Consider the following 24567-nt stretch of genomic DNA (forward strand, 5'->3'; position numbering starts at 1 on the left):
CCAGGAGATTTCGTGTATCTCAAGGTGTCACCCATTCGAGGGACCCGAAGATTTCAGGTACAAGGAAAGTTGGCTCCCCGATACATTGGACCATACCAAGTTCTGAAGAAAGTCGGAGCAGTAGCGTACCAACAAGAACTACCGAAAGAAATGTCGGATATACACCCAGTGTTCCACGTGTCGCAATTAAGAAGGTGTTTGAGGGTACCCGAGGAAGAATACGTGCCAGTGGAAACAATAGATCTGCAGCCAGACTTGCGATATCAGGAGATACCGGTCAAGATTCTGGATACTGTAACCAGGAGAACGAGAAATTCCGAAGTACGGATTTGCAGAGTCCAGTGGAGCAGACACAGAGTAGAAGAAGCTACGTGGGAACGCGAAGACGCTCTGAAGAAGGAGTTTCCCCATCTGTTTAGGAGCCAGCCGAATCTCGAGGACGAGATTCATTTTAAGTGGGGCAGGTTTGTAACATCCCAAAATCCACCAAATTAATTCACGCGATAAGATGGTTTAAAAAGTTTTTCGTCGTTGAGTTCAAACCATTTTCCCGCCTGATCTCCCGATCCCCGAAAACAACCCGACCCCGACACCCGAATCCATCACCATGTTCGCCCTTGACCCGCGCACGCACCCGACTGCGCACGCGTGATCGGCGCTGCGCGTGGCCGACCACGCGCCGCGGATCCGGCGCGAATCTCTCTCCCTCTCTCTTCTTTCTCCCTCTCTCCCCTCCTTTTCTTTTTCTCTCTCCCATTTTCTTTTTCTTTTTCTTTCCCTCTCTCCTTCCCTCCTCCTCTGCCGCGCCACCCCTCCCTGCTCCCAGCCCGCTCTGCTCTGCTTGGCCGGCCCCCCTCTCCTCTCTCCTTCCCCGGGCGCCCGGACCGGCTTCCCTTCTTCTCCGCGCGCGCACGCCCCTGGGCCACCGCACCAAGCACCCCGCGGCCCCCTCGCCCACCCGCGCAGCAGCAGCTCACCGCCGCCCACGCCCGTGCGCACGCGCCGCACCCCGCGCCCGCGTGCGTGCACACGCTAGCCGCGCCACGGCGCGCCGAGCCGTGCACGCCGCGACGCCAGCTGCGCAGCCGTGATACACCGCCGCCCGTGCGCACGCCCCACGCCCCTTGCCTTGCTCCCTGACCCTCGCACGCCACCCTACTCCCCGACCTCGCCACCCTCCCGGCCACTCCCCGCAGCCCGCGCGCCGCCCCGGCCTGCCAGTGCGCCCGCGCGCACGCACGCGGCCTCGGCGCACCGAGCCGCGACGCCAGCCGTCCGCACGCACGGCCATGCCGAGCCACACGCGCACAGCACCGGCGACTTCGGCACAGCACCGCCTGCGAAGGTCACCGCCAGCCCGAAGCGTCGCATTGCCTCGCCGCCCGCACGCAAGCTCGCCACCACCGTTGACGCTCGCACAGCGCCGCCTGGCCGAGGCGTCGCGTCACCTGTACCCACCTCGGCACGCTCACCGCGTCAACACTACACCACCACCCCGGGACGCGACCGCTCCGGCAGCGCCACCCCACACCATTAACGCCGATCTCAGAGCATGCCCCGCTGGGCACCGCCGCACCCTCGCCTCCACCGCCTTAGCTGCCTATAAATAGGGCCGAGGGGCACCCCCGAGCTCCACAGCCCCCACTCCGAGCTTCACAACCCCGTGCCACCTCTCCCTGAGCTCCCTAACACCGCCACTGGAGTAGCCTAGCGCCACCGCCGCCCGCTCTCGACGACCCGCCGCCTCGCTCCACCTCGAGCCGAGCCAGGTGGGGGAATCGAACCGCTGCTTCACCCTCTCCCTTTTCCCTCTACCCCGGACCACCCCCGAAGCCCCTGGCCGCCGGATTTGGCGCCGCCGATGAGCGCCGCCCCCCTCCCCTGTTTCCCAGCGCTGGGGAGGAAGAGGACAGGGCATTTTGCCCATAACCCCCTAGCCCTTCCTCTATTTACTCAAAAACCCTTCCACCTTTTAACATGTTTGCAAATAAAACCCTTCTCTTTAATATATTTCGAAATAAACCCTCCTCCCATATAAACATAGTTATAAATAAACCCCTGGCTCTTTTAGAATAACCCAAATAATTTCTAAAATACAAACCAAGCCCCTGCCTTCTTAAATTTAATTACAAATAGGCCCCTGGACCCTGATTTAACCCCTAACCCTTTATGTAACCTATCATTTCATGCGCCAAACAACCTCGGATCAACCTAAAACTTTACCATGCCTCTCATAACATAGTTTTGACCATGCCATTAGGAATCCCCCAAAAAATATTACTCCGTACTCCATATCTTATGTGTTCCCGATTCGAGCTCAACGATAGATCTTTGTTTTCTGTGTATTGATTGTGTGCTTGTTTGTGTGCGCTGTAGACCACGGAGTGAACGAAGGAGAGCCCGTCAACAAGCAGTACTATGAGCAGGTGAATGAGGACCCGTTCCGCGACCCCGAGCCCGAAGGACAGGGCATCCCAGAAGGCTTTGAAGACGGCATGTTCAATCCCATCCTTTGATGCATGTTTCTGTCCTAGGTTTTATAAACACAACCCAATGGCCTGTTTCATAAAATTTCATATGTTTTGCTTGTATAAAAACACGGTTGGATAGCCACCCCTTGATTTGTGATGACCATTCCTTGACAACCTAGATTAATGTCTGATTTTGCTTGGACGTTAATCGATATTAGAATGCTTAGGACTTTACTCATAATACGATTTATTTCATAAAGAAAATGTGTGCGTATATGGGATGGGACAAATGTGGTGTTTTTGTAAAGAAAGTTTAGACGGGATGGATGGCATTTCTACGGATTTGCCATTTGGTGTGCTCGTGCCAATGTGGCAGGGCAAAGAAGGGAGATATCCATCTTGTCGTGTCTAAGGACCGAGTTGGTGTGTCATCTCACCTAACTCCACTATCGTTCAAACCACTCGACCGTTGAATGGGCAACGGCTTAGCATAAACCCCACTAGTTGATGTGATAGCCATCAGGAGGGCTGAGAGCAACGGGTGATCAAGGAGAAGGGATATGTTCAGTATGACTTATACACCAGTCGTACCTCAGAGATAGGTCGATGACCCCTTGGTGAATTCCGTGATGGCGAATCAGGTCTAGCTAAGGTGGGTAATGGCTATGTCGGGATCTACACCGACACTTCGGTGCTCGTGTTGTAGTATCCGCTTGTGGGTAAAGTTGCACACCTCTGAAGAGTTAAAAGCTATTCGAATAGCCGTGCCCACGGTACTGGGCGAGTTACGGTGTAGTCACATAACTAGTGTTTCTTGGGACGGGCTAGCGTGAGTTGTTTTGAAAATGTGTCCGGCAGTTGCGCCGTGTGCTACGACGGACGGGGAGTCCGGTAGTAGTTTAAAACTTGAACTCCGTGCTACTGAATATAAAAATTAGTTTCTGAAATGTTTTTAGCTAAACAAACCCCTGCATAAAACTTAGCTTTCTGCAAATTAAACCGTAACCTTACCCTTGATTTACCTGTGCATATTATTCTGATATAACCCCCTCCATGGGTGTGGTTTGACTTGCTGAGTACGTTTGTACTCACCACATTCTTACTTTTTACAGAGGAAGACCCAGACTTCGTACCAAACGACGCCGAGTAGGGTTATCGTTCTACACCCAACTTTGCCTATGGAACCGGCCCTGTTCGAGATGCTTTCGCTGGGGAAGTACTCTGAGCCTGAGCTAGATCCCATGTGGGTCGCGCTCTGGTGTTATGTCGTAGCTTGGTTACTTATTATTATTATCTGTATCGAGTGTCCTCCTCGGAGGTTTGTACGGTAATGAACCATCTGATGTAATAAATGTGGCATCAGCCTCCTGGGACTGATGTTTGTATCACATTTAAGTTTTCTCTTATGAGGGGACGCTTCACTCCTTCTCTCTTTTCGTCCATGCAAATTCTCAGCCGGCTCTCAGCCACCTATATAGTACTTACTCTAAACGTGCCACACAACTAGCTTTCAATTTTATTTTCAAACAGTATATACTCTACAATTCATTTATGTTATTCTCAGTCCATCCATAACCTTAGAATAGAGATAAAATGATCATTTCCTATCTACATTAATTTGCTCCCTGATTCTTAAAATGCACTTATATTGGGACAGAGGGAGTCCACGTTAAGAACGCATCCCGCTAGAATAAAGACAGCCATTGGTGGCTTGTGTAGGGATGCTAGGGCAGTCCCAACCATGGAATACAAAACCGCTCGATAATCGCGATTATCGGTGAAATTTATCGTTACCGATGCTAGCTGAAAACGTAAACCGACTGGAATTTCGCTGGATTTCAATGAAAAATTCAAAAATTTAAAAAAAATCATAAAAAGTAGAGAACTTATTTTTATAAAAAACTAGACATTCTCTTGATTCCAGAATGTTGTCACATGTCGAAAGCAACAATTGTTTGTTTAGGGAAAAATATTTTTATCGATGATGCTGCAGCTGGGAGCGAAGGAGCTGTGCTCGTGGCGTCGATAATCGAGGTAAATCTTTGATTATCGATTTGTATCGGACGATTTTCAGTTCAGTTCAGCTTCTTTTTTATTTCTACTCACCGATTTGGCCAAATATACTACATTGGTATACAATATTCCTTGGATGGTTGGTTGTATCACAGATATAAAATCTAGGCTACAGTATTAGATATTAGTCCTGGAGAAAAGTTTATTGTTGTACAAAATGCTATGTTAAATAGGATAATAAGGTGCATGCCTTTACTTTATATTATATGCCTAAATGGTACAAATTAAGAGTGAGTACCATTTATTCATAGCATAATTTTAACACAGATATGGTTCGATTTCCCTTCTTGTAGGTGAATGTCTGATAATCAGGACTTACTTTGGGAACATGGAGAGAAGATTAGCATTGGCTTCAAGTGCAAGTATTATCGTGTTGAAAAGGTAGAGGAGGGGCAACCCATGCCACACAAAATCATGGTCAACCCATGTCACAACGGAGGACGACAAGCAACCGACGTCGATCTGATCCTCGGGAAGATGATAGCTCCAGCTCAGTAAGTTCAACCTTCAGCTATCCACGTCCACCCTCCTACCCATATCCATACCCACAACCATACCCATATCCGTACCCACAACCATATTCACACCCACCACCATATCCAAGCCACTTCATTCAACTACCGATACATCTTGGCATGAGCACTAGTGGTCAGATTGGTGAATTACAGGTATGTATGTATCTATATTACAATTTCATCATTATGTGTTCCCCTCTTATTTGAGTTCATTTCAATATTTAGGAATATTATTATGGATATCACACATACCAGCAAGAAGAGACCGAAGAATGATTAAATTGATATGCCAAATGCCTTCATGTATGAACTATATGCTTGCTAGTTTGTATGTAGCTTCTATAGACTATGTACTCTTGTTTTTATGCACTATGAGGTTTGTATGAACTATGCACTCTTTTGTTTTTTTGAACTATGAAGTTTGTATGGACTATGCACTCATTTGTTTATATGGACTATACACTTCGTGGTTTGCATACATGTGCAAATTCATGTGCTTTATGCAATTCATGGGCAAAATATGTAAACATGTTTATTTCTTAGGCAATCCCATATGCAAAATTGTGCATATATGTGTAATTTATCTAATATAATATAATACATAACCAAAAAAATTAAATGCTATCAAACCTTTATATTTTTTTCCACTGCCAAAACACATTTTCAGTAGGCGAAGCGATAAATCGTTCGGTTTGCATCGATTATCGACGATAAATTGTCGATTTTCATTTTTTTGAATTTGGGTTCCTTTACCGATCGGTTTTGGTGATTTTCACCGATTTTCAATCGATTATCGTTACTGGATCTCACTGATAAATGCTGTATGGCCGGTAATGTACTTGGTCCCAACCCATAGTTTAGCGATGTCTACGCTGCCTCGTCACCTGGACAGCGGGTAAAGAAACTATCCTCTCCAACCCGTTGGCCGTTGTTTCCTCACGTGGGCCCGTAATGAATATTTTGCTCTCTCAGAGCATCTCCAACCAAGATCCTATTTGCTCTCTCATCTTACTTTTGAGGGCTGAAAGGTAAAAAAACGTCTCCAACCAAGCTCTCAACCGAGCCCCGACGGATGAGAGAGCCCTCATCTCCACTGGCCGACCTCCCACATGTAGGAGAGAGAAACAACTCTCTCATCCGCGAACTGCCGCAGCTGCCGCCCCTCCCGCGCCGGCACAGAGCTCTCCGCCAGGTACGCGTTCGTTCCCTTCCTCGTGTGCTCCCATCTTGCTGCTCGCCAGCACCGCCGCATCAAGCCATGGATGTAGATTTTAGGGAGAGGGAGAAAGGGGGAGAGAGGGGGCAGACCTCCGCCGGCGCTGCCGGGGGCCATCTCGGCGCTGGACGAGAGGGCCAACGGCCCTTACGCGCGAATCCGAGCGCCCGTGTTGCCCCATGCGTGGATCTGCTCATCCTCAGTGAAATCGGGATGGGGGAGGCACCGAGATGAGTTGGCGTCAGGTGCCCCCATTGATTTGCGTGTGGGCCTGAGCTGCTGCTCCCTGTGGCCTCTGCCGCCATTATTTGGATGCAGCCTACGCTGCCTTGAGACTCTACTGAGAGCATGGAGAGACGAGCTCAAACAATGCAAGCCTCTTCCTGCAATCTCCCTCACTGTTCACTCTGATTTCATCGACACAGGTAGAGACGGCTGGCAAGCACCTCCTGATTTACCCTCTCCCTCCAGGGGGGCTACAGGCACCAGGCAATCCGGCCTGTCTTGCTAGATCATCAGCTAAATTCTTTTGTAATCTGGTTCATAATTTTCCATTTAGATTCTGGTTCTAGCGTGGACCCAAATTAATTAAACGGACCATCATGCAACTGTCCGTCCAACCAATTGGGCATGATTAAAATTTGTAGCTGTGCTCTTGTAATTTGATTCATACATGATTTGTTTGCAATGCTGAAAAGATGTGATCTACCAACTTGATTAATGCGTTATGTGTTTGCAATGTAGAAAGGAAGATGGATTTTTTGTCGGACCTGTTGAACCAAAATGGAGTGGGCAGTAGTGCTGATCTAGAGTGGGATGAAACTCAATTTGCAAGTCCACAAGAGGACCAGATGGTGGTGGAGGAAGCAGTGGTTGAGGTGGAAGCTAGTCCTGTGTTGAAAGGTAACAAGAAGAGAACCAGAAATTTTAGTGTTCAAGAAGACAATTTGTTAGTGGCAGCATGGCTAGAAATTAGCATGGATGCAGTTCAACGACAGAGCAAGATAAGGTATAAATTTGTTTAGAATCTTTCGATTGGCTGAAAATAAATATGGGCTCTGTACAATTTCTAACACATGTACCACTTGTGTAGGTACTGCAAGCTTGTGATGTATTCAAAAAAGAGGAAGAGAAATCATTCACTTTGCTGTATTGTTGGAATATCTTGAAGCATGAACAGAAATGGTATGAGGCATGTGCTAATAAGAAACAAAAGACATCCTCCAATTCAAGTGGTGTTCCTGCTCAAGAGGAGGGTGCCAGTCAGTCTACAGATGCTTCCAATGCAAGGCCAGATGGTAGAAAGAAGGAGAAAGAGCGGCAACGCAAAGGTAAAAATCCCATGTCTCCTGGAGAAAATCTTTACATGGATGCAATGGAGAATTTGTGGGTTAAGAAGAAAGAGGTTGAAGAGCTGAAAGAGTTGAAAAAAAAGGAGCGCAATGATGACAGAATTGCAATAGAGATGAAAAGGCTTCAAGTTAAAATGGATGCAGAGAAGGAAAGGTGTGATCTGCAGCGAGAAGAGCTAGAACTAAGGAAAAGGATAGAAGAAAAAAATGGAAGTAGAGAAGGAAAGGAGTGATTTGCAGCGAAAAGAGCTAGAACTAAAAAAAGGATAGAAGATGATAAAATAATGAAAATGGACCTTACTGGTATGAGTGACCGACAGCGCCTCTACTATGAAAAAATGCAGGATTTGATCATTGCTCAACGCTTTGGTGGTGGTGGCTCCAATTGAGATTGTCATGCAATATGTCGGACTGCAAGATGATATGGACTATCTAGTTGAAGTAGTGTTATTCCTGTCATGCATGAACTATTAGTCTATCTTATGCTGGTCGTGTATGGACTATCTAGACTATGTCATGTATGAACTATTAGTCTATCTTATGCTGGTCGTGTATGGACTATCTAGACTAAGTAGTGTTATTCCTGTCATGTATGAACTATTAGTCTATCTTATGCTGGTCGTGTATGGACTATCTAGACTATGCCATGTATGAACTATTAGTCTATCTTATGCTGGTCGTGTATGGACTATCTAGACTATGCCATGTATGAACTATTAGTCTATCTTATGTTGGTCGAGCTGAAAAATATAGCCGTTGGAATTATGACCGTTTGAAATATGACCGTTGCAAAATAGCCGTTGTAAATATGACCGTTGCAAAAAAAAATCCGTTTCAAATATAACCATTCGAACTATGACCGTTGCAACAAATCCGACCGCTGAAAATATAACTGTTGCAAAATACTATTTCCTACAAAATATGATCAAAAAATGTTTATGTAAAACTATACTCATGGTAGTTGGTCCATGTCAATAAAATATGAGAGAGTTGAAAGTAAGGGGGGAATATGAGGGGTTTGTTGGAGTACATTTTGAAATAGGAGAGAGAAACTGGATGAGAGGTCCTCATATGGGAGAAATAAGGGGCCAAAAATAAGAAATAAGAGTTTGGTTGGAGATGCTCTCACTTCCCTTTCCTCTCACCTCTGTCCTGCTCTCCTTTCTTCCTCTCAGCAAGTCTGCATAGATCCAGGAAATTCTGATGCAAGTCTGCACCAAGCTTTTCCTCTGTTCTCTTGTTTGCTTCACGACAGTACTTCCCAATCCTCACGCGCCTCGATCTAATGGTGGTCTCCTGCTCCCATCGCTGCTGCTCGTGCGACGCGCAGCCATGGGGCCGTACCGCCGTAGCAGGCGATTCGCAGCAAAGGGGAGTGGGATTCGCGGCGAGGTATGGCGATTCCTCCACCCGTTGCTGCCTGACGCCGACCAGCCATGCCTCAGTTGCGGCCACCCGCGTCGCGGCTCTGGTGGGCGGCCACGGTGAGGTCAGTACCAAGCACCCGTCAGACGGAGCAGGAGCTCAAGGCCGGCTTCCTCGAGCCCGGTGGCAGCAGCAAGGTGCGACGGTGGCGACGGTCACCGAGTGCGACGGTGGCGAGCGTGTATGGCGACGGCGAGCTCCAAACGGGCGACGTCGGCGGCGGCGGCGGCCCGTGCCCATGCTCCCAGCGTGGGTCCCACAAAAACCGTGGAGAAGAAACGACTCCCCGCCCAACGCGTTTCTAGCCGTGTCTTGGCTCGTTGGAGATCGGGACGACATCGCGTCGTGCATGCGATCCGGTTTCCATATTTTTTTCTCCTCTCTCCTCTTAACTCACATGCCATCTCACCATCTCACCAAAATGCTGATTTGGCAACCTAATAAATGCTATGGAAACCAGCTTACCTGACGCGCTGGGACTGCCCTTAACATGACAGTCTCGCGAACGGAAATCATGACATGCGATGCCGCATCATCATCATGACTAAACTACCCATGACTGCAGGTTGGTCAATAGCTAAGTCTCCGGACCCACTAACCTGCAGGCTGCTGGGTCAATATGCACCTGTCACAGTTGTACGACTCCTACACGAACACGATGGGAGCATTCACACTCACACAAGCTGATCCGCATTCGTCCGATCTTGGCTGCAACAGTGCGATCAGTGCTTGGCTGATGGAGTTTATTCATCGTACCAAACGACAAAAATAAAAATAAAAAATGCGGCAGAACCAATGAAGACAACTGCTTTCCGAAACTCCGAATACTGTTAGCACAAAAAGAACTCCGAATACAAGCTCGGCCCATGCGGTGTGAGGCAGAGAAACGAGATTTCAGCGAAAGAGCCCACTTTTAGGTGTTAATGGGCCAGAGCATTTGTTTGGGCTTATGCGAGGCAAAACGCAGCCGCGGCCGCGGCGACAACGCGGTCGTCTCCTTGACCCTGATTTTCGCTTTAGATATTAGCATCCTAAAATATAGGTAAGTCTATCAATTTTAGCACTCATTTGGTTCAAGATTGAAAAACAGCCCATCTAATCGAATGCTATTCTAAACTTGCTAAATTTTATTGAAAAAATTAGCATACCCACGTTTTGGCGTACCGACAATTTGATATCAAACTAAGCGACCGGCGTACTGCTGCTTGGAGTGGAACGGCGCCTCCATGGCTACTTCGCCGCCCCCCCCTTCCAGCAGCTGAGATGCACTAACGCACGCACAAGCTAGTACAGCCAAGTGCGTGCAACAGGTGCTACAAGTTCCCTTTTTCATTGGACCGTACCAGTACAAATACAGCGTAAGTATTCTTCATAATTTTGTAGGATACTCCAGTACAGCGTCAGTAGTACTGCTGTGTTATCTCTTCTCAAGGAGAGGATCGGGGGTGCACTAGTTTCAGAACGGCGAACGCAAGCAATGGCGCCGGAGCGCCGACACTTTCTGAAGCACGACAATGGCCAGACATGAGACACCACCCAGGCACCCAGCACCGGGGCAACAGACTTGCAGAAAGTTTGTTTCTTTAATTTCTTCGTGAAATCGTAGCAGTACAATTCACGAGTAGTATATCCATACACTTTTTAGTAGGATATCAACAGCAGCAGCAGAAGCAGAGAGCTTCAGACTCGCATCTCCCTGCCACCAAGCTTGAAACGTGGCAACTACGTACCATTACCCAGTCACCCCACCCCTAACCTCGCAGCTTCTTTTCCCTTGTTGTTACACTTTCGAGCGGTACACGCGCCGGCACGGGCACACGGCACGGCCGGCGCCGCAGCAGCCTACGACTCGTACGTACATAGTAGTAGTAGCGTAGCGTATCCAGCGATCGTAGGTGTATGTATTGTTGGATGGATGATGGATCAGTTGGTGAGCGCGACGGCGGCCTCGTGCACGAGCGGCTGGGTGGCGTGCGCGACGCCGGAGGCCTCCCGCTCCACCTGCTCCCGGCACATGTCCCGCTTGCCGGCGCCGGACATGCGCTTGACGAAGGCGGCGAAGCGGCGCCAGTTGTCGGGCTGGAACAGGTCGGGGCCCATGCGGAGGTACGTGAAGGCCACCATCCGCTCCTCCTCGGCCTTCTCCGCCGCCGTCGCCACCACCTGGTCGTGCGCCGTCTCGTCGTACCGGGGCAGCGCGTTCTCGCCGGCGAGCCCGATGCCGGCCTCCTGCGCCGCCGCGGCCACCTGCTGCACCAGGCCCTCGGGCCGGCACTGCGCGTCCTGCGGCTGCTCGTGGTCCCGCATCTCCACGCACGTGAAGTTGAGCACGGCGCCGTGCCGCCCCAGCATGCGCGCGATCGGCTGGTACCCGTCGTGCTGCCGGGTGTTGTAGTAGCCCGCCGTCAGCTCCGCCGCGTGGGAGCGGGTGCCGTAGTGCCAGTGGATCCCGGCGACCTTCACGGAGATCTTCACGCCCGGCGAGGCCGTGAACACGCCGGTGGCCGCCGACAGGATGCGCTCGCCGTGCTCCAGAAGCATCTGCGAGTACCAGCTCATGAAGAACTGCCCGTACTCGGTGTTCCACCCGCCCTCGCGCCGGAAGAAGGGGGTGTCCTCCGGCCAGTCCTTGTAGCTGCCGGAGTCGCTCGGCCCGGCGTTGCCCCACTCCGGCTTGCCCACGGCCTCAGCCGCCGCCTTCAAGCTGCTCAGCATGTACCTGTCGTAGCACTGGAACTCGCCGATGCCCGGGAAGCACCAGGTGCCGTTGCTCTCCGGGTAGGACGGGTAGCGGAGCTCGCCGGCGGGGCCCATGCCGACCTGGATCTCGACGATGGTGTTGCCCATGTAGGTGGCGAAGTGGTCGCGGAAGGCGCGCATGAAGTCGGCGTAGCACTGGATGGGAGTGCGGCCCTTGAGCACGGGCAGCGCGTCGCAGCCCAGCGAGACGTACTCATAGTTCCGGCGGCCGCTCCGGTCGGTGTAGGCCAGGTCCTGGTCCTTGTCCATCTCCTCCAAAACCCATTTCGGAAGTGGTATGCTGAAACATGTATGTACACAATCACCACCTCGTCAGTGACACAGATCGACCTTCCTTCAGATGTCCTGTCCTAAAAGTTCAGTTCATCATGTCCCTGAATGTTGGCACCAACTAAAGCACCTAACTTACTTAAAACGGCATCAAGGACCTTTATAATGCTATTTTTTTAGAATAACATAATGCTATTTTCGTTGCGAGTCTCCACTATCTAGGCAGGATCACATGCCCGGGAACTAATAAAAAAAAGAGTATTGCTTCAGGTTATGGGCTCTGGACCTCAGATCTCGCGGCAAGTCACATGCAGGGCCAGCAGGAAGATGATTAACGCCACCGTCCGAAGAGAAAAAGACGATTTCTTTTAGGTTATCTAGGGATACGATGAAAGGTCAACTTGCGGTTCTACATAGCTCACCGAGTCGCGGGACTTTTTTTTTAAAAAAAAATCAAAATCGATGCAATTTTGCAGGCTCTCCGTGCAAAGTTCACTTTTAAAAGAAGTGCAGATCTTGTTGAGATGTAAAGGGCCCGGTGACGTGGACAGCTCCAAACACGGGAGGTCCATTGTTAGCTTCCTAAACACGGGAGGTCAAAACACCAACGGCAGCCAGGAGATCCGTGAAAGCGTGTGAAGAACAGATCAGCAGGCTTCAGATGCCTGATGTTGCCAGTGATCTGATCAGCTCTATATTTGCCTAAACGCGTGTTTAGCAAATTAATTAATGCCGTTTAATCCAGAGAAGAAGCAACAGTATATACTGGCAAAGCAGGCGAAGAGATGGATGGATGGACGGACGTACGTGACTGAGTCGCCGACGTTGCCGCCGCACTGGTGGAAGGACATGACGGCCTGCACCTTGAGCCCGTTCTTCCTGGCCATCTCCATGAGCTCCATGTAGCCGTTGAAGTTGTACTGCCCGGGGCCCTCGGCCTCGGCGATACCCCACCACACGTCCACCATGACGCCCTCGACGCCGGCGCTCTTGAGCGCCGCCAGGCTGGCCTCCACCGCCCTCCGCCGGTTCAGGCTGTTGCCGTCCTTGCGCACCGTGTCGAGCGGCATCATCACGAACACCGGCACGCCCTCCTTGCTCCTGACCTCGGCGGCCACGTCCGCGTGCTCCGCCTCCGGCTTGCCGTCCACCAGCGCCTGGCACACCATGGCCAGGTCCGGCTTCACCGAGTCCGCCGCCTGCGCCGGGGCCGGGTCCACCGTCACCGTCTGCGCCTGGAGCGCGGGCGCCGTCGCGGACGGCGCGACGGTGGAGGCCGCCGCGACCACCGCCGAGCGCGGCGCCGCCGGGGCCGCCGTCACGGCCGCCGCCGCGCCGGTCTGGTGCGCGAGGTTGAGCGCCATTGTACGCAGTAACGGCTGAAGATACGCGCCGCTGCTAGGATTGGACGCGAACGGGGGCGACTGGATCAGATCACCAAGAAAAAGAAAGGCGGAATGAAATGGATCTTGGCCTCGTGGCCGGAAATGGAGTCGGTCCGGGACCCCGGGATTCCTCTGCTGCGACGATCTGGACTGGGATCGAGTCTTATTGTTCCGGGGAGCGGAGGGGAACCCCGGCGCCGCGGGGTTAAATAGGGCGGGGGGCGGGCGACGTGGCGCGCGGTGCGCCGGTGAGCGGAACGTGAGGCGAGGGAGAGCTGCCTGCAAATGGGCGGTGGGGCCCCCGCGGACGCGTGAACCGGCCTCGAAGCGTCGTCCGTGTGTGTGGGGGGGGGGGGGGGGGGGGACGGCGACGTCTTTTGGCGCGGGCGGCGCGCCGGGCCACGTTGCGGTCGGCGTGGAGCCGTGGAGATAGGGCGCCCGGATGAGCGAGACGTGTCCAGAGAAACATGACATGGACGGTTTGGCCGTGCTCACGTGACCCCTAACTTGTTGGAGTTAGGGTGTGTTTAGTTCACTTTATATTTTACATTTTTGTATTTTTAGAAGAGAATCTTCAATATCTGAAATATTAAATATATACTAATCACAAAACTAATTACAGATCTCGTCTGTAAACTACGAGACGAATCTAATGAGTCTAATTAGATCATCATCAGGGCTTGGTTACTGTAGCAATTTAGTGTCTAATCACATCCTAATTAAATTCATTAGATTCGTCTCGCGATTTACAGTCCATTTGTATAATGCGATTTATTTTTTGACTATATTTAATATATCATGCTAGTGATTTACAAAAATTTTACATTTTACATTTTGAAATCTAAACAAAGCCTTACATTCATGATCTCCTCGATCACGGATGGCTCGCCATGGAGTCATGGACCATGGGTGGTCGGCTGGGCCAATTAGCTTTCTGAAACCCTCCCGACGCAGTGTCACATGCCTGCAATTCTGAACGCAGATGGTGCTAAATCACTCTGAAATCTGAAGCACTGGTCTTGTGCGACTGGGGCCTGTGCGTTGCATCATATGAGGAGCAACACCGGACCATGACTGCGATGGATTACTACTTGCACGGTTCCAATCTTTAAAAAAAAATAACATGGACACAATTCAGAGCTCGGCTTCGATGTGTGGCAGATGGACGGAACTGTGCAAAGAGATCTCATGACGTTTGATAGGTTCTTCGTACTAGCAGCCATGGTCCACGGAGCTCGAATGAAAGTTCTAGTAGACACTTCAGTCCATTTTCGTCCTTCGTTTTTCTCCTACGTTATCTTCCTCAAGTCAGGACTCGGGAAGGAGGATAATGCTCGGTCTGTGGCGGACGTTAGAATTGGATTTTTCATGGCTCCCTAAAAATAACCAGAAATTCAGTCTGTCAAGTTTCCTTTGGCTCGTGCGAGATGTGCGCCACACACTCTGGAACCTAGTAACACCCACCGCCTGCTGCAATGGCGACCAGCGTGCGCCTCTGAAAATAGCAAGAAATGCGAGCAAACGGAGCCGAAAAAGCGTAGAATAGAAAACGAAGCACGAAACGTGGAGAGCCTGGTAGAGCAACCCGGAGGAAAATATCCAGGCGTCCGCGTCCCTGTCGCCTCCTGGCCATCCATCCACCTGGTGCAATCGCGTCCTCGGGTCGTGTTTGGTTTGGGGGTGAAAAAATTTTGGTGAAATTTTTCACCACTAATTAAAGATATTAAATAAAATTTAATTACAAAACCACTTCCGTAACCATAATACTGTAGCAGTATTGTATCTAATGGGATCTTTGACCGTACGGTTAGAGAATGATTAGAGCATAGGTACTGTAGCACTACTGTATCTAATTATGGTTAAATTAGATTTATTAGATTCGGCTCGCAAATTTACACATATCTGTGAAAAGATTTTGTAAATAGACTTCGTTTAATATGTATGGATGTAAGATTCCTCGCAAAAAAAAGTCGTTTGTAACCAAACACGGCTTTGGCCCCAACCCAAACTGGATGTGCCTACTTGTTTGTTGTGTTCCAGGATGCGAGATTTTTGGATTCCACTCAGGCTCACTGCGTCGAGTGAGAACAAATCGCTGGTTCCAGGTGTACGTACGATATTTAAAACGTCTTTGTATTTCGCAGCCGCTGTTGCTTTCGTTTGAATTGGAAGCAAGGCGTACACTTTCGCCTTTCAAAGCTATCAGGAAATGGACCCGGCAATACACTTTCGCCTTTGTATTTACGCAGTAGAAGTTTCGCTTACTCTGAGCGACAGCGCTATGTCAGAAATGGCCGTCTCTTCCAATAGTGGATCAAAGTGCTGATTTATATACGCCTAAACCAGGTTCCTCACCAAGCACTACTTTTCAGCTCTCAATTTCAATACCCAAACGGAATTCAAACAGCTCGGGGGACAAATAATCTTGAGCCAAACAATGTTCAAACCAAACAGAAAACAAGATGCATCGAGCGAAATACTTCCGGGATAAAGTCACAATGTGAAGGTGTCTGGGAATGCAGCACGACATTTCCAGAACTATTCTGAAGAGATATGGACAAGACTATTCAAGTTAGACGCACAATTACACTGAAAGCAACCATGATGAACGATTTAACCAGTAACTTTGTACTAGACTAATAGCATACTCCATGGGTCCAGCAATAAAACAGAACGAATAAGTACCAAGAACATTCAGATAAGCAATGGAGCTAGTTAGCTTAAAACAGCTCAAGAGGCAAGCATTTGAGGGCATACAAATAAGCAGACGATAAAAAAATATAGACAATGCAATCAGGGTAGCTGGAGGGTAACCAGATGCAATCAACCATAGCAAAATCTTTAATGTTAACCAGTAATAACCACATAGGTTTATAACACCAGCATCCAGCGAACAAAAAAAGAACTAGCCAGTACCAAAAAAAGATTCAGATAAGCATTGATGCTAGGTCGCTTGAACTGATCAAGATACAACCGTTCTCTCTAGTAACCACCCTTGAGGTCATTGACCACATCATAAGGAATAGGAGTGACTGTCTCAATTGTAGCACCCTCGACCATGAAGCCAGGCTTAGGACCCAAGGGCTGCCTCTTGGTGCTGATCACCTCACCACGGGCCTTGGCATCCGCCTTGAGCTGGTCGTTCTTGGCCTTCCGCAGGCGGAACTCTTCCGTGCATCTTGATGGCTGCACATGCTCGACACGGACATGGATCCGCTTGCTGATGATGCGTCCATTAACCTATCAAACAAAAATATGTCAAATATTACCATGCCAGATCACTCCAACAGATGCACCTGTGTCTAGTCAAAACAATGCTACCTCTATGCAAATTTGCAAACAATAAAACATATCATTTTACATACACGTGTGTGAGCACACAGGAATCAAGCTACATATCACAAGTTAAAGGGTGCAATGTCTTACTTGTGAAGCGCACTTGAACAACTCAATGCAAGACGGTGCACTTGAACAATTCAATACAAGACAACGAACCAATTTGCACTAGGTAAATGAAACAGATGACAAAATGGTAGAATGTATTTTTGTATGTGTCATCCACACAGGCTTTCCTAGCTGCCACTACTAGCACAGAATGGAAGCCAGAATGGTATGTTTGATGTATGCCCATCACACGTATAACGTGCGCCACAACAACCTTTTCTCGTGGAATACCACGCCACCCCATGGCTTAAGAGGTAAGCGCTCGGCCTAGGGCAGACGAACAAGGAAAATCAAACAGTTCTAGCACAAACCTTTGATGTTAAGGAAACAATATATGAACGAATTTTCACCACAACAAAACTTGACCAAGTATATGTTCTGACCTTCCAATAGCCTTAAAGAAACCGCTAGTAACAGAGGAATGTTAAATGCAAAGGGCAATTTCAGTAAGTGACGTTAGTCAAGTGGAATTTGACAATTAGAGCAATTATAGCACTATCAAAACATTAGTCACCTGACAGCCATCACGAGAGATAAGAGACGTTTGATCATATTTAAGCGTAGTTCAAAATTCCTTATTCAAATCAGCGGTAATGAAACATCATTGGGCTAAACAATCACTAGCTTTACACTACATCGACATCAGCACAGATCTAACGAACGGGCCGCGGATAAAGAACAAATGATAACAGTGTCGCTGCTGCGGGCGTCAAACCTGCTTGTTGATCTCGACGCCGATGGCGCGCTTGGTGACATTCCAGACGCGCCCGGTGCGGCCGTGGTAGAACTTGTGCGGCATGCCCTTGTGCACGGCGCCGTTCACCTTGACGTCGACGTAGTCGCCGATCTTGTAGGTGCGGAGGTAGGTCGTGAGCGGGATGTACCCCTTCTTGCGGAACGGCCTCGCGAACAGATCGCGGGTCCGCGACCGCAGCCCGTGACCTGCCGGCATCTTCCTCCTCCTCCTCCTCCTCCCCCTTCCTGCGGCTGGGCGGCGGCGGGTGTGTGCGGGTGCTGCGCTAGGGTTCGCGAGGGACGGAGGCGACACCTATTTATAGGTACTCTTTTGGGCCGTAGCCTGGTAGCGATGGATGACTTTGTGCTATTTTTTAAGATGGGCCGTCACAGGCTGCCGCCTGGACCTTCTGCGTTATTGGGCTTGGCTTTCGATAGTGGCGAGCGTATCGGACTCCTCGATCCAACCTGCCTGCTTTCCTCCTCGGACTCGAGCGTGCGAGTCCGACTCGTTCGCCACTCTCCCAAGGCCACCCAATAAAGAGGGGCCGAGGCCCCGGACTTGCGCCGAATTGCCGAAACCAGCAGCAGCGTGCAGCGAGGAAGCCGAAGGCGATCGCAGCAAAACCCCACCTGTTTTCGAGTTTCGGCAAAGTGCGCGATGGTCGGCGACGCAGCTGCGTCCTGTCCTGCTACCGCCGCCGTGAAGGAGGCCGCAAACGGGCAGGTGGTGGAGGAAGCGACCACCGAGGGCAAGCCTAACCACCTCCACCCGGCCACCATGGACGACGAGTCCTCGACCTCTGGCGGCGACGTCGTCGCGCTCAACGGGAAACGCCAACGCGACGAAGCCTGCGTGTCCATGCCGGGCGACGAGCGCGAAGAGAAAAGGGTTAAGAAGACCGACGAGCCGGCGGCCCCCTCGGGGAGGCTCCTGGCGCGCCGTGCCGGCTTCGTGGCACACCTCACGATTCGTGTTCCAGAGTATAAGCATCGCCATATCTGCTTCGATTGCGAGTCAACATGAACAAGATGTTCGGAATTCAAATCAAGTCCAGAATTTGATTGATTTTTTTTATTGTTTGGCGTGGAACTTTGTGGTGAAATTGAGGTGTAAAATAGAGTCACCAAGTTTAAGGAGGTTAACCATGCACGTACAATTTAGGAACTACTACTAGGATGAAATCTAAAGTTTCAAGACCTGTTAGTGTGGTGTTTGCTTGAGGGGCTTTGGCTGTGAGTTCCGCTTCTCCAAGCAGTCCCAAGGACGAACCTGCTGCGACGTCGACGGCCAACGCAGACGAGGATGATGATCTTTAAACTGATCCGATTAGCACAGATGCTTCTTTAGCTTTTACTGTAGTCCGTTTCATCCTGTTCGTTATCTCAGTGTATTTCATTACTTTTTTTTCAAAGAATCTTGGTGTATTTCTTTTCGATGTAATAATTTCATATAAAAGCTCGTGAAGTATGAAACATCAACGGCTCCATGCGTTTCTTCCATGTGCAATCTGACGTCTCATTCCAGCCAGAGAGATAACAATTGTACGGTTACAAGCACGTAAAAGCATCAACCGAGCAAGCACTATTACTCATTAAGTTCATATTAACTGAAGGCAGGCCACCCAGGGGTCATCTCGATTGAATGAGCAACTGTTTTTACCATTTTACAAGTGGTGCTCCAACTTCTATGTAAAGCATGACTTCCAGAAAATAGCAACTAAATATCTGAGATATATCACCAGAATTTAGTATTTTTACGTCAAAGAAAGATGACTTGCCAGAAATTATATATCCAGCTAACATAAAGATGCAAAATTTTAACTTGACTGCAGTTGTGCAATGAACGGAGCAATAAAACGAAGGGTCCGTTAAGCAAATTATAGGTTGGTAAACAGGAAAACCCGGCAAAATCTTCTGCATCTTCCGCTTTCCCTTTTCTTTCTTTTTCATTATTGCAATGCAAGTTTTGACCATTAATCCACAGCTTTACCCAGGCCGTTACACAGTCAGGTCCAAGCTTTCTACTACAGGAGAGACCTTTGTACTCTCCTAAGACAGCCTACTAGGAAGTTTGTCTGATAACCTATCTATCTATAATATAAAAGACTACAAACATAGTTAAAAAGGATAATAATCTAATGATGAGAACAAGGCGGTGATCGCTTCCCATCAAGCAAATTACTCGGAGTAACACTGCTCTGAGAATTCAATTGGCACAAAGGCTTCTGGACCGGAACTGAGCCAGGTGGAAGAACAGTACTCCCTGGTGCATGATTGGACAAATTGTGCCCACTGGAAGGCCTCATTTTTGAAGTTGCTGGAACATATCTTTTATTAACTTGAGCCCATTGGCTTGCCTTAGCTTGAGCAAGTGCAAGTAGCTGACTTGGATGCAGAGATTGAGGTTTGCTCACTGACTGCTGACCTAGTGGGTGGTTTGAATTATAATCAGGTACTCCCATTTCACGTGCCAAACTAGCAATTGCTTCCTTTTCCTTCAGTCTTGCATCTGCCAATGGGACTTGCTGGTATCGTGTTCCCTGAGTGGCCACAGAGGTGTACCGTGAGAGCGGCACTCCAGTACCAACTACCATGTTTGGAGCAACCTGAGTGTATGATGGTGGTCGATATCGGTGTTCCTGAGATCCAATTGGTGCACCAGAATGTTGAGGGTTGTAACTCTGAGAAGTTCCAGCACTAACGCGACCTCCTGGGGGAACTTGTGCTCTCTGAAATGCATGAGGCTGTGCTGGCTGTGTTGGAGCATAGCTAGGAACAGAAGGCTGCAAAGTGTTAGATTTTGAGGGTGCTAAAACTGCAGGAGCAACCCGAGCAGTTTTGGACCCATAGCTCGAGACTGTAGCTCTCGGCCTAGGAGATGGTGCTCTCAGCAGACTAATACCCTGCATCATATTCCGTGGAGCCATAATGCAGGGATCCACCCGTTGATTTTGGGCCAGAATAGTTGAAACAGGCAATCTTCCAGTAGAACCGTTCACATTTACAGAAGACTGTAAGGATAGTCCTGTTGTGGTTGAGTGAGAGAAATTCTGAATACTTCTTCGTTTAGGCGGCGGCTGGCTTTTGTTCTTGGATGATTGCCTAAGTTTCTTCCACTTAGCATCCTTATCCGTAGCATGACAATGATCAGTATGTGCGGTGCCTTTGCCCCAGAAGGCACAGGGAGCAGGAGAATCACAGACATAACAGTGGCACTGCATTTAAAAAATAAGCACATGTATGAAAATGTGTCCAGGTTGCAGGAATTGACTACAGATTATGTAATACAAACAGAGGAAAGGGAGTTAACTACTGACCATACTGCAATGGCTTGCATGAGAACTGGTGCTGAACGGCAAGGCAGCACATAGATGCCGTGGATGAGGGAAATCCCTGCATGCTAACTGAAAAAAGGAATGTGCAACTGTTAAACCACTATTGAAGTTAGAGCTCTGAGATAGCTCCTGAATGCATAAGCGTTGCAGCAATTCACTAGAAGATCATAGGAGGGAGCTCACTAAGGACATCCATAATGTGCAGCATAACAAGGAGGCAACATGAGACTCAAACATACAGGTAGATCGTCTAATTTCAACCTTAATTTTTTGGAAGAGCTAGTGGATACATTAGACTAGGCAGAGTCTTGCAACAGTGAGAATTTTAAAGAGTTCCTCATAAACAACACTAGTCATCATTAACAGCATATGCGCCCATGCAAATGTTAAATTTTTACCAAAATATAAGTTGCCCTGAACAAAAGAGATAAATTAAACTTTGGCTCAATGGCTGCATTCCTAAAACAAATCCATCGCTAGTGAGATAAAGATCCTCATATTCATTGATTACATGACAAGAATACAATGTGTAAAGATGCACCAACCCGGTCCAAATCTGTTTCAGCATTAAAACGATGATGGCGTATGCGTATGACTTTGGATTCAATCTCTAGTGACTCAGAATGATGACAATGTGCAAACCGTAACGGAAGCCGACAAAGTAAGGAAGTGAGCAGGCGTGCAATACCTCTCCTTTCTCCGCGACTATCTGCAGTTCATCCTCAGCGGCATCTCGCCGGGGTCCCTCCTCCTTGGCAACGGCAACCGGCTTATCAGGGTCGCCGTCCAGGATGACGCAATCATCGTCGACGTCGCCACAAGCATCACGAACGGTGTTCTTGCCGTCCACCACACTCTCCTTGTCAGCGACCACAATCCCCGTCGCGTCTATCAGAGAATCCAGAAACTCCTGCATGGCCGCGGAGTCGACCAAGTCCTCACCAAGTGCGCCGAAGTCCTCTTCGGCCAGCATTTTCTCGGCCCAGTCGAGGGCGCCTTCCGGTGACTTGCGCTTGCCGGGTGTGGCGGCGGGCATCTTCACGCCGTCCTCCTCGTCGGAACTGATCTCAATAGGCGCCGCCGCCGCCGACCCCATCCGGCACAGAACCCTCGGCAGAGCGCGGTCGGAGCAGGGGAAAATCGCAACCGCGGCCGCAGAGCCCCAAGAAACGCAACGAGCACGGACCTGGACGGCGAGCGCTGCCCTAGCCGATCACCGGGGAAGCCTGGACGCCGGGCGCGGAGACGGACGCGTCATGGAGGATGCCGAGCGCCCCGGCCGATGGAAACTGGCTGGCTGTTCGGGCCAGGAAACACCAGGGTTTCTGCGACCGGGGGATAGCGGCGGCGGCGCCTGGGAGGACAATCAAATAATGCGGGTAAACAAAAACCCACAGGCGGGGATAAAAGTCACAAAATTGGAAATTTCGCCGGACTCTACAACTTCCATGGCCCGGAAACCTTGGCCGGAACAGAATACCAGCATACGTATATAGGAGTACTTACTAGTTCTAGATCAAGAAACGAAACAGAAAACGTGCTAGTATGACTAGTAGTAGATTGATAGAGAAAAACAGTAGGACGGGCCGGGGGCGTGAGGAGCGAGCTGTTGTTACCTCGGGGGCTGCAGGAGACGAGGCCGAGCAGCAGGCGAGCAGAGGAGACGACGCCCGGGGCGAGATGGCGGCTTCTCCGGTGTTTGGTGGGGAGCGTCGTGGGGAGGGAGGGGCGGAGGAAATATGATGGGACTTGAGGAGGAGGCGGGGGGAGCAACTGCACCCCTCCCCCTCGGGGCTCGCTTCGTCTGGGTTTTGTGGGTCCCTGCCTGCGCGCTGCTCCTCTCTCTCTAGTCCGCCCTCCCCTCCCCTCGGCGCGCCTACGCGTACGCGGCCTACGGAGGCTTACGAGCCGTGGGGTGGGGCCTGCAGGAGTCCTAGTCAACTAGTCCAGGAAGTAAAGGCCCACACGTCAGTGGGACGCCTCGCCCCTCGCCCCTCGCCCCTCGCCGCCTTTTCTTTTTCCTTGTGGCCCCAGCGGCCAGCGCAGCCGCGCGGCGCAGCGGCCAGGCCGGCGGGGCCGCGGTGGCCGCTATGGTTTTATTTAGATGCATAATTCAAAATTTCAAAATTATCTTCAAAGCATTAATTTTTTAAAAAAATTTAAAAGAAGCTAATTGCATAGTTTATTTGAAAATTACAAAACGAATCTAAGGAATTTAATTAGATCACAATTAGATAATAAATTGCTACATTAAAGGTATAGTAAATATGTGCTAATAATATATTATTTAATCTTAATAAATTCGTCTCGTAATTTATAAACGAATTTTGTAATTAGTTTTGTGATTTCATATTTAATACTTTAAATATGCAAAAAAAATCATTTCAAAATTTTTACATGGGCCATCTAAACGAGGTTTTAGGTGTCGCGTCGAGTACTAGCACTAGGGGCTTCTGGTATTTTGCTCCCCAAACTCTGTTTGCACGTCACGTCGTATTCACATCCGTAACTTTTCCCCCCGTAATAACTGAGGGACAGGGACGTGTACTATGTACACTTTCTTCTTTCTCTGAAAAGCGCACTTTCTTCTTCTTGCTCCTACTATCGACCCCTTGATGTCTTCCTTCTGGCTTGTGGGAGAAGATAAAGGAGATTTGCGTATGCCGGGTACTATTCCTTAGAGCATCCCAGTGTGTTGCACCTCATATGTTTGCTCAGTTCTGACATATTTGTATTTCTTGTCTTGCTCCAATGAGAAGAAATTCATGAATGTTCTGGTCTGGGTTAACAGTAAAGTATTTGATCTTCAATTGTCCTTATATATGCTTGTTTCTTGGAGCAGAAAAACAAAGAGAACCAATAATTTTTCTATTCTTTGCACCAAGTGCAAAATTCAGCACCGGTGCAAAAGTAATTTTTTTAGCTCTCCATGCTTCTGTATATTGGACATCTTCTGTCGCTTTTCTCCCTCCAGCTGTGATAAATACAAGAGTAATTCAGCAGAATAGTAGAGCTTGATTGTTGAAGAGGGTACAATTAGGGTTTGATCAAGGTCGGTAGAAGGTATAACTAACTCGTGCTAACTACCCAAGCTGTTGCTTCTCTCTAAAAGCACAAATCCAAGTATAGCAAAAATGCATGAGTCGAGGTTCCGATGGTTTATGATAGCGAGAAAACAAAAGGTAAAACCAAAGTACGTCGCTAAGTACTGTAAGGTCAAGTTAAACATATACTACATGGTACGAGTTTCTAGCGGTGGACACACCGTGTTCGGTAGGCTGGAGCTGGAGGTTGGAGTTGGAGTAGTGTGAGAGAAAAATACTATTACCTAGCTGGAGGGATGGCAGAGAGATTCACTGTAGCGCTGAAGGGCTGTCTACCAACCGAACGCAGTTAGGACTCAGGAGTCAGGACTAAAAAAATCTAGCAGGAGCAAAACTCAGGAGTCAGGACTAAAAAAATCTAGCAGGATTGCTCGTTGACGCGGGCACGACACGGCGCGGGCGCAATGCCGCATGAATGGCATGATTGCGCAAGTGCCAGGAAACCATGCAAGGAAAAGTGGAAAACGACGTGTCCCGAG

At 49.3% G+C, this 24567-nt stretch overlaps 3 protein-coding genes and 1 long non-coding RNA gene across 4 annotated transcripts; all 4 read right to left on the reverse strand.

The window, feature by feature from the left end:
- Positions 1-10616: 10616 nt before the first annotated feature.
- LOC120687917 (beta-amylase 2, chloroplastic) lies at positions 10617-13679 on the reverse strand. Its single transcript, XM_039970011.1, has 2 exons — positions 12890-13679; positions 10617-12092 (listed from the first exon to the last, which is right to left on the reverse strand). Exons 1-2 carry the CDS (start codon positions 13444-13446, stop codon positions 10976-10978), a joined length of 1674 nt encoding a protein of 557 aa, XP_039825945.1. The 5' UTR covers positions 13447-13679; the 3' UTR covers positions 10617-10975.
- Positions 13680-16270: 2591 nt separating this feature from the next.
- Positions 16271-17939, reverse strand: LOC120687919 (60S ribosomal protein L21-2-like). The gene is made up of 2 exons (XM_039970012.1): positions 17627-17939; positions 16271-16707 (listed from the first exon to the last, which is right to left on the reverse strand). Exons 1-2 carry the CDS (start codon positions 17861-17863, stop codon positions 16450-16452), a joined length of 495 nt encoding a protein of 164 aa, XP_039825946.1. The 5' UTR covers positions 17864-17939; the 3' UTR covers positions 16271-16449.
- On the reverse strand, positions 17006-17620 carry LOC120687920. The gene is made up of 2 exons (XR_005680906.1): positions 17273-17620; positions 17006-17222 (listed from the first exon to the last, which is right to left on the reverse strand). It is a non-coding gene; the product is annotated as an uncharacterized LOC120687920 (long non-coding RNA).
- A 1620-nt stretch (positions 17940-19559) lies between the features above and the next one.
- On the reverse strand, positions 19560-22770 carry LOC120692113. The gene is made up of 4 exons (XM_039975344.1): positions 22601-22770; positions 21673-22338; positions 20967-21053; positions 19560-20864 (listed from the first exon to the last, which is right to left on the reverse strand). Exons 2-4 carry the CDS (start codon positions 22078-22080, stop codon positions 19785-19787), a joined length of 1575 nt encoding a protein of 524 aa, XP_039831278.1. The 5' UTR covers positions 22081-22338; positions 22601-22770; the 3' UTR covers positions 19560-19784.
- Between the last annotated feature and the right edge of the window lie 1797 nt (positions 22771-24567).

Source organism: Panicum virgatum, chromosome 9N (assembly GCF_016808335.1).
Source record: "Panicum virgatum strain AP13 chromosome 9N, P.virgatum_v5, whole genome shotgun sequence".
NCBI classification, from domain to species: domain Eukaryota; kingdom Viridiplantae; phylum Streptophyta; class Magnoliopsida; order Poales; family Poaceae; genus Panicum; species Panicum virgatum.